The sequence below is a fragment of the Trichomycterus rosablanca genome, chromosome 17, assembly GCF_030014385.1.
Source record: "Trichomycterus rosablanca isolate fTriRos1 chromosome 17, fTriRos1.hap1, whole genome shotgun sequence".
Taxonomy (NCBI): Eukaryota; Metazoa; Chordata; class Actinopteri; order Siluriformes; family Trichomycteridae; genus Trichomycterus; species Trichomycterus rosablanca.
The window spans coordinates 25,168,297-25,184,257 of record NC_086004.1 but is presented as its reverse complement, the minus strand read 5'-3'; the positions used below and the strand labels follow the sequence as shown (position 1 = coordinate 25,184,257).

Genomic DNA, 15,961 nt, shown 5'->3' with positions numbered 1-15,961 from the left:
CTTCCCTTGTTAAAGCGTTCGTCTTTTTTCCAGATTTTGTTCATCCTTTTGTTTAAAGTGTCCCGCTAGATCTTGTCATTCACTGTAATCAGGTGTGTATATTCCCAGCTCTGCTTGCTGAGGTGTTTTATATGAGGTTGTTTACATGTTTATATCAGGTTGCTTCCACTTTTATACTTCACTTTAGATGTTGTGTTTTTGGCCTTAAATGCACAACCGCTCATTATTTTTCCATCCACAAAAATTTTAACTAGTGCTCAAAAGTCTGGTGTGGCTTTTTTTCCTTTCTTATCCTTGTTATATTTTGTCTGTTTGCATATTTTAGACATTTCTGCATTTTTGTAGACCTTAGCAGAGCAGTTTTAATGTGAGCTGCTAGATAGTAACCTGGGATGATGTTCAGTGTAGTTTATTGTTGATTTCTGTGTAGCTGCTGTTTTTTTTTTTTGTTGTTGTTGCTTTATTCACTTTTTCCTACCAATCTACTCATATCCAATTCCCCAAACTGTACCTTCTTATCGATATATTTGATATTACTTTTTACTTGATGTTGAAAATGACCATATTCAATATATCGAGTATGCATAGAATACACAGGTTACCATTTAAGAACGTTTAAACCAGAGCATAAAAGCGCTGTGCGGAATGCTTTCCTTCGCGTATGAGTGGGTGGGCGCGTGCGTGCATGCACACATGCAAACTGAATCACTGAGTCAACGAGTCAGAAACGACTCTTTCCAAACGAATTATTCATTGGAATCGAATCAGGGAGCTGTGCTCTTATCTATGGTAAAGATTCATTTGTTTTGCTCAGCTGGTTTCAATTTCAAGCTCTCTCTCTATTGGTTGTAGAATAAGGGACAGCTTAGTGAACGAATTACCAGTTTCAGCTTTTTACCAGGAAAAAATAAATTATCGAGAGAATAAATTATCTAAGACGGTTTTCGTTAGTTTGGTGGACAAACACAGTTAAATATGGATCTTTATATTTAAGAAATATTCTGGAAACTGGCTTTCAAGAAGAAAAAAGCTGATTATATCCCTAATTAAACAACACACTGATATAGGATATATGATCTCAATTTGAAGAAGAGAAGCTCAGGTAAGCAGCGGTTATGATTTTATGCTGCTGTATGGTTGATCTGGGTCGCGCTTCTGCTGTTTACCGTGCGCTTTTATTTTGCAATGATAGCAAAGGATTATCAAATATTAAACTATTTCAGGATTTTTTGATGCTCATTTATTTGAAATAAAACGAACAGTATAAATGTGATTGTGAGATTCTGTTGGTTTGTTTGATATAAATATTGTCTGTATGAATACAAATCCAGCTTGTAATAATACAAAATATAAACACTGTAAATCTGTATCAGAATATATCAGAACTACAGTATTTTGTGTTTTTAAGATAACTTATAAACAATATAAGCTAAAATACGGGCAGTGGCCTGCCATTGTAATTTAAGTTTACATTATATCGTATCGTATATCGCCACTTCTCAAAAGAATATCGAGATATGAGTTTTTTTTTTTTAGTCATATTGCACAGCCCTAACTCACACAGCACTGCACACTAACAGTTACACACTACTTATTTGTGAATCAGACGACAACTAGATGACATGTCACCGAGGTTGTTCATTGCATCTCTTGTAGGTGTTTAGAAGCCACTGCTGCTATGATCAGTGTGTGCTTGTTTGTAATCTGAAAATTACACACCAACTAAATAAAATGCATTTTAATGCAAAACACAACCTGAGTTGAGAAATATTGCAGCAGTTATACTTGTGTGCCAAACTCTGAGGATTTGTTGCTGTGCTGTGTCATTCTAATGTGCATATATTTGAAAATCTTATCACTGCTGCTGGCCAACTCTCCACTAATGAGGGTAGGATAGAGTAGGAATGTTCGTCTGTCGCTTCGTCATCATACTGATGTCTTACAAAACCACTAAACAAATATGAGTGGTGGGTGTTTCAGAAGTTTGTAACAGATTGTGTGTGTAATGGAAGTAATATTGATTTTACTTTATTCCTACTGAGCTGCCACAATGCCGGTCTGTGGGCTCTCTCTGAAAAGCTTGTCTAAATCATCTTTAACACAAACCTCATGGAAGAAAGGTTGCTGTATTTTTCTCCTGTTTTTTTTTCTTCCATCTTGTTTTTTTTCCCTTCGTTTGCTTTGTGCGTGCATAGTTTTCTCGGTGTGTTGATAGAATAGCGTTAAACCTCTTTGTTTCTGTGATGTTTGTCAGACAACACTGGCTGAGCATGGAAATGAACCTAGCAGCTTTGTGAGGCAGATCAATGTTTGATTGTGAGCTGGGCCTTCTTGTCTGACTTCTTGTTCCTGACCTTACAAGTGGTCTTGATAAAATGGGCACAAATTCTTAAAGACAGTTTGAAATATCTGGTGGAAATTTAATGGTTTCTAGCCAGGACATTGTCATACTGGCTGATGTCATAGCTAAAACCAAAAAAAGCGAAACTCAACTTTTGCGATCATCTGCTTACACTTGTACTAATTTTCTCTGCAGAATTGTTGGTAGTGTTTCATTTAATTACTTTTTGAGCTGAGACATGACTCTTTAATTTAAAGTTAAAATCAAACTGACTTCTTGTTTCTACTGCAGTGTATACAATCATCTAACAGTCTTTAGTGAGTTAGTCTAATCAGATTTAAATGTCATCATTAAAGTTTCCAGTTGTAAAATAAATGACATTTTAATTCTATAAACTAATAAAGCCCTTAGGCAATCACTTTCTAGCATCTGTACCACCTTAAAGCTGTCAGAGTCCCACCATTTATAAATCATGCATCAGTGTTTAGAGTTGTATTGCTTCTTATGGCTTTTACATACAGTGTATCACAAAAGTGAGTACACCCCTCACATTTCTGCAGATATTTAAGTATATCTTTTCATGGGACAACACTGACAAAATGACACTTTGACACAATGAAAAGTAGTCTGTGTGCAGCTTATATAAAAGTGTAAATTTATTCTTCCCTCAAAATAACTCAATATACAGCCATTAATGTCTAAACCACCGGCAACAAAAGTGAGTACACCCCTTAGTGAAAGTTCCTGAAGTGTCAATATTTTGTGTGGCCACCTTTATTTCCCAGAACTGCCTTAACTCTCCTGGGCATGGAGTTTACCAGAGCTTCACAGGTTGCCACTGGAATGCTTTTCCACTCCTCCATGACGACATCACAGAGCTGGCGGATATTCGAGACTTTGCGCTCCTCCACCTTCCGCTTGAGGATGCCCCATAGATGTTCTATTGGGTTTAGGTCTGGAGACATGCTTGGCCAGTCCATCACCTTTACCCTCAGCCTCTTCAATAAAGCAGTGGTCGTCTTAGAGGTGTGTTTGGGGTCATTATCATGCTGGAACACTGCCCTGCGACCCAGTTTCCGGAGGGAGGGGATCATGCTCTGCTTCAGTATTTCACAGTACATATTGGAGTTCATGTGTCCCTCAATGAAATGTAACTCCCCAACACCTGCTGCACTCATGCAGCCCCAGACCATGGCATTCCCACCACCATGCTTGACTGTAGGCATGACACACTTATCTTTGTACTCCTCACCTGATTGCCGCCACACATGCTTGAGACCATCTGAACCAAACAAATTAATCTTGGTCTCATCAGACCATAGGACATGGTTCCAGTAATCCATGTCCTTTGTTGACATGTCTTCAGCAAACTGTTTGCGGGCTTTCTTGTGTAGAGACTTCAGAAGAGGCTTCCTTCTGGGGTGACAGCCATGCAGACCAATTTGATGTAGTGTGCGGCGTATGGTCTGAGCACTGACAGGCTGACCCCCCACCTTTTCAATCTCTGCAGCAATGCTGACAGCACTCCTGCACCTATCTTTCAAAGACAGCAGTTGGATGTGACGCTGAGCACGTGCACTCAGCTACTTTGGACGACCAACGCGAGGTCTGTTCTGAGTGGACCCTGCTCTTTTAAAACGCTGGATGATCTTGGCCACTGTGCTGCAGCTCAGTTTCAGGGTGTTGGCAATCTTCTTGTAGCCTTGGCCATCTTCATGTAGCGCAACAATTCGTCTTTTAAGATCCTCAGAGAGTTCTTTGCCATGAGGTGCCATGTTGGAACTTTCAGTGACCAGTATGAGAGAGTGTGAGAGCTGTACTACTAAATTGAACACACCTGCTCCCTATGCACACCTGAGACCTAGTAACACTAACAAATCACATGACATTTTGGAGGGAAAATGACAAGCAGTGCTCAATTTGGACATTTAGGGGTGTAGTCTCTTAGGGGTGTACTCACTTTTGTTGCCGGTGGTTTAGACATTAATGGCTGTATATTGAGTTATTTTGAGGGAAGAATAAATTTACACTGTTATATAAGCTGCACACAGACTACTTTTCATTGCGTCAAAGTGTCATTTTGTCAGTGTTGTCCCATAAAAAGATATACTTAAATATCTGCAGAAATGTGAGGGGTGTATTCACTTTTGTGATACACTGTACTTCTCTATCTGGGTTGATGAGTCACCTCTGAGTTGAAGCTCCCAGGCTGCTTATCTTTGCAGACTACAAACAGGAAAAATAGGTCGAGAGTGGCGTTGGACCCTGGGCTACCACAGGAAGTTTCGAGTTAATATTTTATTTTTGTCTCAACGCGGCTCTGACACGCAGCACTGATCTGCCTAACACAGCCTTGGGAAAGACTCACCAGCGGGAGAAGGGAAGTCAAGCTACCTTAGTTGTGAAGTTAGCCTGATAAGGCGTCTCATTTTTCTCCATGATTTATGACTCTTTTTGTTTCTTGGGAATGGAATGATGAATTTGTTTTCCACTATTTTTAATGCACAGCTATGTGTGTGTGTGTGTGTGTGTGTGTGAGAGAGAGAGAGAGTGTGTGTGTGATACACTTTGTGTTTGTGTGAGAAAGAACCCACACTTGTTACCTTTGCAAGCTTTTTTTTTTACTGTGACTGATGTGTATGTTTTTTTTATCAATTATAAATTACACTCAAACATTTCATTATTATTCTGTATTTGCGTTGCACCTTTCGTTCCAATCTGGTCATATCTAATTCCCAAACTTTACCTTTGTCTGCTGCTGCAGACCCCCACCCTGACTGAGATAGCCCGCAAAGTCTCCTGTCACAGTCTCACAGAGAGCAGGATCGCATATGCCGAATTTCATGCCAGTAGCAGTGTTTATTAGTTTATCCTGTGTTTCTCATAAGGACCGTATCACAAGTGCCACCAGCACTGGCATGATGTCTTGGAAAAGTGCTTTTTGAGGCCCAATGTTTGTTCTATGTAAGCAAAATTATTAAACTGACAAATACAAGGCTACAATACATGATTCAACCCCTATAGAGAGCCCAAAACCAAAGACCGTAAAGGAGCGTAAATGAAAACCAAACTGTTTGTGTGGTTGTTTTCGATGTGTTTTTCTCCACCAAAATGAATGTGTGACACTTAACGTGATTATTATCAGTTGGACACAACGTTCGGCTCTGCCTCTCTTGATTGGAGCATCCTGTGGTGAAGTGCGCTGCTTTTTGTTTAAAGCTCTGGCTGTGGTGCCACTTGAGGCGATGATAGATATTGTTATCCCCACGCATCTCCGTCTCCAGATGTTCCCCTTTTGTAATCGAGCACTCCTCTGTGGGAGAGTGGGGAAAAAATAAAAAATAAAATAAAAATAGAGGAGGTAGATGCTGTTTAATATCAGCCTCACTGATGCACAAAAGGCCTGCTGCTGATTGCTTTACATGGGGTGATCAACCCAGCTGCATCCACTTCCAAGGAAGAAAAGAAACAAAAGTAAGATTAAAAGAATATAGCTGTGTTCTGAATGCGGATTCTCATTTCCTAGCAGCCGGTTTTAGAGATGAGCTTTCTGTCTGGATGATCTCGAACTCTAAGGTATATAGCAGTAGTTTGGCTGTAAGTGTTTGCTTGATTTGCCGTATGCGAGCGAATTGCTTGTTTTTTTCACCTTTTTTGCACCATGTTTACAAGAATTGCCACTCCGTCTGTGTGATGGCAACCCCCATCGGTTTTCCTCTGACATAATCCCCGCCATGCATCAACTGATTATTTCCCCCTCCTGCACTTTGCTTCACCTGCTGATGATGGGGGAAATATGGCCGCTCGCCCGTGAGCTATGCATTTCAATGAAGCGCTTGTCAGAAGCCGAGGCCCTTCCCACTCAATATCGCTCCTGCCTCTGCCACATACTTCCAGGGAGCGGAGCACTAAATTGAATTTTCTCTTTAACACGAGAGCTTCATTTCTTAGTCGTCAACAGATTGGTGACACCCCTAGTCGGTGTCAGGGCCTCATTACTTACCTCCTCTACACTTAACCACAATTAAAAAACCTGGGGTGACCATTTATATAGGTGAAAAACACTTTCAATTTCATGGTTACTTATCCAAGCAATTTCTGATTCCCACAACCAACCTCCCCACTGCCTCAAAAAACAAATAATAAATGTTTAGTGACCTTAAAAATCATTAATACTGGTAGGGATCGAGGCAGATCCAAAGCCTTTTCTGGAATCAAGGGTGTACTTGGGCTGCAACAATGTTTAGAGTGGTGGCTAGGTTGCCAGAACCCCAAGTTTCATAACAGAACATTGCCCAGAGCATCACAATACATTTCCTTTTATTCCCATAGTGCGTCTTGCTGACATCTCTTTTCCAGACAAGGGTCTCACCCACACGGTCATTCACATGCTGTAAAAGTAGTTCATCCAAAAGTGATTCAGCATGCTTTTATTGCTCTGTGGCTTAAGTTTGATTCTCACAAGCCTACTGTTGGCTATTTAGTGGTTGACTGGGGTCAGCATCGGTACTCTGACTGCTCTCTGGCTACTGATGCTTCATGCACAGCAAGCTGTGATGCACTGTGTGTTCTGACAACTTTCTGTCGTATCAGCATTAACCTGTTTAGCAATTTGTGCTCTTTTGAAGTACTGGACTAGTAAGCACCACCGCCAGGTTGCCACTGTTGGGACCTTGAGCAAGGCCCTTAAGCCTTAATTGCTTAGACTGTGTACTGTAAGTCACGTTGGATAAAAGTGTCTGCTAAATGCCCTAAATGTAAATGGTAGGACCGGACGGGCTAGCCTTGGATGCTCATAGCTTTGTCACTTATTCACTGTTTGTCCTTCCTTGGACCAATTCTGAAAGGTACTAAATACTACATACTGGGAACACTCCACATCTTTGTGGTTTTCTGACCCAGTCATTTAGCCGGCACAATTTGCCCCTTGTAAAAATCACTCAGATTGTTACACTTTCCCATTTTTCCTTATTCCAACCCAATACCGGGCGGCACGGTGGCTCAGTGGGTAGCACTGTCGCCTCAAAGCAAGAAGGTCTTGGGTTCGATCCCTAGTTGGGGCGGTCCGGGTCTTTTCCGTGTACAGTTTGCATGTTCCCTCCCCATGTCTGTGTGGGTTTCCTCCTGGAGTTCCGGTTTCCTCCCACAGTTCAGAGAGGTGCAAGTGAGGTGAATTGGAGACACTAAATTGTCCATGACTGTGTTTGACATTAAACCTGTGAACTGATGAATCTTGTGTAACCAGTAACTACCTCTCCTGTCATGAATGTAACCAAAGTGTGTAAAACATGATGTTAAAATCCTAATAAATTAATAAATATTCCAACCCAATAGCTGACTGTTCTCTTGCTGTTTAATAAATCTCATTCCTTAACAGGTGTCATTGCAGCAAGATAATCAGTGTTATTCACTTTACTGTCTGTGGTTTTAGTGCTATGGCCGAACAATGTATACCACAGTAGGTCGTAATATTTTATCTTGGATTTTTACACTGAACTTGTAGCCTCATTGCATTTTGTTCATACTGCTGCTGTCTTCTTCCTCCAACTCTGCATTTGTTTCATTACACATAAGTGTCCCCTTGTTTCTCTGAAAGTGTCTGTGCTGCTTTGCTGTAGATGAGCTCCATGCGGCAAACGTCCAATTTAGACCTTTGAAATTATTGACGCTTTCTTTCTTTCAGCTCATAATAACATGAATGAAAGGAATTTGATGAATTTGGCGTATATACAGTGCTCATATGCTATTATTGTTTTAATTTAAATTTGATTGGAGTGCTATGGCATGTCATACCCTCCCATTTCACTAAATTATCAGTTCATATCAACCCTCACGCTATTATTATTCTTCTTTCAGGAGCAGCGTGTGCTGCAATTCTATCAGCGGATGAATGTTGTCGAGCTTATGATTCCACTTTTCTCTTTGTGCTTTGACAAATTCTAGTCAGGTTGAGCCCTTCTTTTGCTTTACCTTGAGGAGTCACCCAGACGTACATGTTAGAATTTGATTAGTAGATGCTGGGAGGCATGCAGCTTGTTGATTAGAACTGTACGAGGACTGCATGATGATGGCATTGGATGCCTCGCTGCTTGCTTCTTTCTTTTCTCTCTCTCCATGCTTCCAGTTTGACTGAATTCATAAGCTCTTTTCATAACGTTATTCATGACGGAAGAAGCAACTTCTTGGATGGTGAATACTGATGTGAAGAAGTAATTCCACTAGTCCATCTAGTTTTTCCTATGTAACCTTAATTATTGACATTTTAACACTACATAGTTAGATTGTATGTTTAAAATGATGGTATGTACCTTTTTTATAAGCATTTTAAATTCATCTCATTACTGGGTAGGAGGAAAACATCCTAAACCAACACCAACTGAACTGTTGATGCATATGAGTTTGGGTTATATGCCTACGTCTTTGATAAATACAGTGCAAGCATTTGAGGCTTAAGGGCCTTGATAAGGGACCTAACAGTGGCACCTTAGCAGTGGTTGGACTTTAATCAACAGCCTTTAGATTACATGTACAGTACCTAAACCACTGAGCTAGCATGTGAAACAATACTGCATAAAATTAAAAAAATTTACAACATATGGTATATAATTAACAATTGCAACATAGAGTATATAAAATCTACATCATATACAACAGAGTATATACAATCTACATCATATACAACAGATTATATAAAATCATCATATACAACACAGATTATTTACACTCTACATATACAACAGATTATATAAAATCATTATATACAACACAGATTATATACAATCTACATCATATACAACACAGATTATATAAAATCTACATCATATACAACACAGATTATATAAAATCTGCATCATATACAACACAGATTATATACAATCTACATTATATACAACACAGATTATATACAATCTACATCATATACAACACAGATTATATAAAATCTACATCATATACAACACAGATTATATACAATCTACATCATATACAACACAGATTATATACAATCTACATCATATACAACACAGATTATATACAATCTACATCATATACAACACAGATTATATACAATCTACATCATATACAACACAGATTATATAAAATCTACATCATATACAACACAGATTATATAAAATCTACATCATATACAACACAAATTATATAAAATCTACATCATATACAACACAGATTATATACAATCTACATCATATACAACACAGATTATATAAAATCTACATCATATACAACACAGATTATATAAAATCTACATCATATACAACACAGATTATATAAAATCTACATCATATACAACACAAATTATATAAAATCTACATCATACATCTACATCATATACAATAAAGTATATAAAATCCACTAAATATACAACATAGAGCAAATGAAATCAGCATATACAACACGGCATATACAGTCATCATCATGCACGACACATTATATACAGAATCAACACAATAAACAAGACATAGCACGTAGAACACCCAGAATATGTTTGTGGATCAGCCGAGAAGCAGCTGTATGAGAAATGAATGCCTTTTACTGCAGCGAGTGGATGTTACTTTGTATGTCTGCAGTTGATTATTATTTTGCTGTTGCACATTTGCCTCTGTGGTGAGGTGTGATTAAGCAGCACAAAGGGACCTCAAACCAACACCAGCACTGCAATCAGCAGCAACACCTCAAAGACCGGCCGACGCGGCCAGCAGTGACATTGTTAAATTTGCTGCTCGTGCTCTATTGTATTGTGACCTAGAGAGATTGGTGTTACTGAAAACTTGTGTGATTTCAGAGATGGAAAGAGAAATGAGATGGACAGAAACACGTCCGTGCTGAAATGCGTTCTGGTTTCTAATAAAGCCACTGTGTTTTGTGAATGCCTGAGAAGAAAATGCAGTTCAGGATAAACATTTAAACCTTTAAGAGACGGAATAATTGTAATGAAAATTGGTTCACATATTATTTTCATTTAAAAACAAAGCTTTTTTTAGCAGCTGTGGGGCAGTATGGTGGTTTGGTGGGTAGCACTGTCACCTCACAGCAATAAGGTTGTGGGTTTGATTCTTAGGTGGAGTGGTCTGGGTCCTTCTGTGTGGAGTTTGCATGTTCTTCCCGTGTCTGTGTGGGTCCAAACACATGCAGTCAGGTTAACTGACACTGTTTGACCTTAAAAACTGATGAATCTTGTGTAACCAGTAACTATCTGTTCTGTCATGAATGTAACCAAAGTGTGTAAAACATGACATTAAAAACCTAAATAAATAAATAAATAGGTGATTGTTTGATTTGGAAATGGCCCCATACCTTAATACCAATAAGGAGATTTGGTTTTATAACTGATTGGAATAATTTGATCCAAGTTTAAATTGGTATTTGAATGTATTGTTGTTTGATTGCATAGACTGTGTTTATTATTTTTTTATCAATGTATTTATCATTATAATCTTTTTTATATATATATAAAGATTGTTTAGGTCTTTTTTTCAAGTTCACTGCCAGGACCCAGGTCCGGGTGGTCCGGGTCCCTGGCTGTAGGGCCCAGGTCTGGCAGTAGAACTCCAGCAGGCCCAGGTTTTGCTGTCGACCCTGCTCTGGTCATCTGCATGGAGCAGAACTTTCAAGTCATGAGCAAGTCATGAGCAAGTCATGTAGAGTAAGACCAGGTGCTGCTGAGCGCTCTAAAGCTGTGTCCAATTCATTCATCTAAATGTTGAATATAAAGTTAACAGCAGTCTTGTCTCACTCCACACTTCCGAGAAAAGAAAATGGTGGTCTTGTTGCCAATCTTTATACCGCATTTGTTTTCTCTCTTTCTTTTCTGGTCCTACTCCTCCATCCCTCAGTTTAGTTTTCAGTCTCCGGCTTGTGGTCAATTTCAGCTGTAATTTAGACTCTGAAGTGCACCCACGCCTCTTGACACTGGCTTTTGGAAAATTGGCTATTGATGCTTGCAGCACTTCTTCACTCGCACTGAGGCAATTTCGCACAGCTGTGTGAAACAGCGCTCACCCCAGTGCGCCATGAGTGACATGATGAACAGCTCAGGGCCCTAAAGCTGTAGAAGTTTGGTGAAATGCTGCAGACGATCAGAGCGAAGAGAGAAATCGGTGTTTTGTTTTTCTTGCTGATTTCTTTGTTTTAAAGCAACAGTTTGAGCATCTTTGTTGTTTCAGTTGTTAATGTTCTGGTAGAGGGCTGTAGGTTAGAATAAGGTGCCACAGTGCACAGTTGCTGCTTTGCATTCCCTACATCTGTTTGGGCTTGGATTGAGCTTTTTGAACTTTACTTTGCAGAAATGGAAAACTGAGTGGGACACACAGACAACAAACAAACTACACAAGATACATCCAAATAAAAGCAATAAGCCAAGAATGCATCAAGGAAGACGAGTGGATCAAGTTATAAACACAAGATGAACAGATCATACAAAAATCACTCACCAATACTTAGTAAAAGGAGACAATCCACCAACATGTGAAAGATGCCGAACACAGATGCCACTCACAATAAAACATATTCTAATCGAATGCCCCAAATACACCAGAGAGGAACAACAGCTACACATACCTGGAACTGTTAAAGAAACCCTCAACCAAGAAAACACAAGAACAATCCTGAACGTCCTGGCAGGAACAAAAATCATGCCATAAATAACACAATGAAGTGCGTAAAGTGGCGTAAACAAATCAAATAAATAAATAAAAAATCGTAACTTTACTGCAAACCTGCTGTAGTATTGCGAATGTTAATTTATAAACATTTTTTGCTACAAACTACAGAGATGAACAAACTAGTTAATATATAATAGAGAGGCAAGAAATAGTACATTTAATTGCAATTTATATTATACTGTATTGCCTGTTTGTGGGCACGACTATGAGATGGCTGTGCATCTCATTTCAGGACCTTATTTGGAGCTATAGCAGCCCTCAGTCTTTCTGTAGAATTTGAGTGTGGATATTTGTACCCATTCGGGATGGGATTGGTTGGTTGGTTACTACATTACCGGTGAAATACTATGTTACCTTTGTGCTTAAATGTGACTCAAAAACTATTCTGATGGCTTTGTTTTTTTAACCTGACTAACAGTAAAATTGGCTAATACAAAGGCTAAACTAATTTAAAATAACCCTAAATAGCATGCAAGATATCATATGCACATACTACTTTATACACAACAATTAGCAAATAATAATAATAATATTAATAATGATAGTAATAATTTTGCTAGCTGGTTTAGAGTTACAAATAGCCTTGTACCCTTGTTTTCATTACTTCTTCTTTTGGCTGCTACTGTTAGGGTTCGCCACAGTAAATAATTTGTCTCCATCTTGCTCCGAGTTGAGAAAGTTGGTTTGTTAAGACTCTCCATTTGTTTTTTTTAACTCTAAAATTAAACATATATGGAGAAACTGACTTTTGAAAATTGTCTGTTGAAAAACTTGGCGGTCTTTGTTTAGTTCAGCTGGACGTTGAACTCGACAGTGCTGGAGAATTTCCTCCATTCCACCCTTGATTGACAGTAGAAGAAATGCTGCTGACCTTCATTCCAAGTGTTGAGAATCTTGTCCACTGATTTATTGCAGTTTGTCCTCTTACATATTGTGTTTTCCCTCTTACCGCCCAAGCTTGCTAGCTTTACAAGTTTTCATGTAAGAATGTTTACGCTGTACTTGATAGTCTGCGACACAAAATAATGTCTGTATGCAAAGTGGGGTTCATTCATTTGTGTTTAGTGACTTCTTTTTGATTATTTACTTCTTCAGCCAGCTCGATTCTCTTCTCATTACATTAGCACCGTGTTACTTCCCCAAAGACCGTAGAGGCCAAATCAATTAAGATAGAAAGGGAAAGATCGTGTTTGAATTAAAATAAAATAAACATCCTGGCACAATTAGCAGTCCCTTTCACTCACTGCTTCAGAGACAAAGTTAAATATGCTAGGAAGACGAAGATTTCTTCGGAAATGTAATAAGTTTTATCAAACTCCTCTCTGATAAGACTTGTTGACTTTTAACTGTCTGTTATTTCCTGTGTCCGATCTAGAGCTCGATTTGAGTATTGTGGAATATCAGTGCAGATATTGGTGAAGGGTAACTCACAGGATGTAAACATAAATATGCACAATTAATGCAGAGGCTTGAATGAGGGAGATCAAAATGCATTAATGCATTATCATATTATTGCAGTATCTGTTCTATTATTTCTCACTGTTTAGAGCATAATGAGATAATCAGAATCAACTGGCCAATCATCAGATTTTATTTTTAATATATTTCTTAAAATCCATTTAGTAATTAATGTAAGCCATTTAGGTGCTACCTTTGAACCAAAATATCAAAAGATATACATCAGATTTAGTAAATGGCCAAAAGTACTGTATGTCAACACCCTTTAAAATGAGTTCAGAAGTTTTAGCCATATCTGTTACTAACAGCTTTATTAAATCAGTTATATAAAATAAATTAAATCATTCCAGTTTGTGGCAACAGATTGAGATCAGCCCTTTTCTGTCCCACTGTGACTGTGTCTCTGTGCACAAAGAAAGGTCCATAAATTTTTTACATGGCTTGATTTGGTACAGTGGTCTATTCAGAACTCTGACCTCAACCCTATTGAACTCTTTTGGGATTAACTGGAATGTTGAGCCTGAAATTGCAAGCCAGGCCTTCCAACATCGGTGCCAGACCTTGTGAATGCCTTTAGAAAGAGTGGACACACATTCCCACAGACACACTCCAAATAGCAAATACATTTTACTGTTTGGCTTGAAGGATTTGGAATTGGTGCAGCTTAATTTTGCATTTGTTGACCTTATTTTGTATGTTGTGTCTTTGCAGCTGGGTGCAGAGTTTCGGCCATGAAGGACTCGGTCTTTTGCTGGATATACTGGAAAGGCTCCTGCGCAAAAAACAGTAAGGCACCCTGCACTCTACATAGAACTTATCCAGCACCAATTCATGCATGCGGTCTTGAGCTGCTCCTTACTGTTGTAGTGAAGGTCTCTGTATACACTGTATTTCATCTGCATTACATGTGGATATAAAAACAGTCGAGTTATTACCAAAAAAGGTTCCAAAAAAGGTTAAAATTGTTTTTGCACGTTTTAAAATTAAATAATGTGTGTGAGTTTTTTTAAAATAAATATTGGCTTTGTTTTATAGCTATAACAGTTCCCGTTCTTTTAGGAAAGTTTTCCTACAGGATTTTGAAGTGTATCTGTATATAAATCAAAACAGCATCCAGCTTTCATTCTGACTGAACGCTGTCCAAATGTGTTAAAGCAAGTGGTTAAAGATTGGGATACAACCCATATATAAGATCTATAAAACAACCAGGTGTAAATGATGTGAGTTTTACATCTTCTGTACTTTTCTGCTTGGCACATACTCAGCACGTATCTCTTTGTTTCCAGCCAGGAGAAGGTTGATAAGAAGAGTCAGCACAAAGTCATCCAGTGCCTGAAGGCTTTCATGAACAACAAGGTAATATCTTAAGTGAACAGCGGCTTCACTCTATAACAGCCTCCCTTTCCACTATAGACCACCACTCACATATCAGTGCAGCTCTTTTAAAGCAATCTAAAGTCATTTCAACCCTTTAGATACCACTTTTCAGATACATTGCATGCCACAAACACAGTGATAAGGGTTTTTTTTTTTATTTGCACAAAAGATTTACTCAGCTCTAGAAGAATGTGTGTCTGGTAAAGGATGGGTAACGAGATGTGCTTATTTAAATAGTCAGTTTAATATAGGTTGTCATTTAAAAACAATAAGTATGTTATGTTGCTCTGGAGGAATTTTGACCCACTTTTCTTTGCAGAATTGTTTTAAATTGGCTTCACTGGAGGGTCTTTGAGCATGAACTGCCATTTATTTATTTATTTCAAGCCATTCAGAGGTGAACCTGCTTGTGTACTTCGGATGGTTGTCGCATAACAAAACCATGTGCTGGTTTTTGAGACCTAGCCTGCTTCCGATTAAAAATCAGTTTTATTTAAGTGATGTTTAGATTTATCAGGTCTGACGGTGATCATGCCTGCATGTGGCTAGTGAAATTGAACCTAGTTGTCAAATGAATTTGGTTAACGGTTTGATTTAGCCAAACATGGATTTACGGATCCAAACTTGGGCATCTCTATCATCAATTTATAAAATAATCTTTACACTATACTTCTCTTTTTCTTTGTCATATTGTTTTGTTTTACCTGCTTGGTATTTTAGATACACGACTCTGACGTCATCAGGGCTGCATGATTGTATTTCTTTGGTTAAGTGGCCTCAGTGCCCCCTGCTGTCTTCAAATGGCCATAACTGATAAGGCATTAGCTCTAGAGCAGGGGTGTCAAACTCTTTTTCACCGAGGGCAACATCAGCATTTTGGTGGCCCTCAAAGGGCCGATTGTAACGTATCCTGCTGTGATTGCAGTCTGTTGTTTTTCTTGGAGGCCAAATTCTGCATTTATATTGTCCTACTTTACCACAGACACGGCCTCATACAAAAACAGACAGACACGGTTTCTCTTCCTGAAGCACAAACTTGTTTTCACTTTCATTAAATTTCCTCCTTATGCTTAATTTTCTTACTTATCTCCTTGTACATTTTAGG

At 38.6% G+C, this 15,961-nt stretch overlaps 1 protein-coding gene across 4 annotated transcripts in view; it reads left to right on the top strand.

Moving 5' to 3' along the window:
- The window catches only part of diaph3 (diaphanous-related formin 3), a 336,289-nt gene that overhangs the window by 65,556 nt on the left and 254,772 nt on the right, over nt 1–15,961 (top strand). For all 4 annotated transcript variants that reach the window (XM_063013308.1, XM_063013307.1, XM_063013310.1 and 1 more), the window contains exons 5-6: nt 14,191–14,265; nt 14,766–14,835. In XM_063013308.1, coding sequence (XP_062869378.1) covers nt 14,191–14,265; nt 14,766–14,835 — 145 coding nt within the window. The remainder of the gene's footprint in view (nt 1–14,190; nt 14,266–14,765; nt 14,836–15,961) is intronic.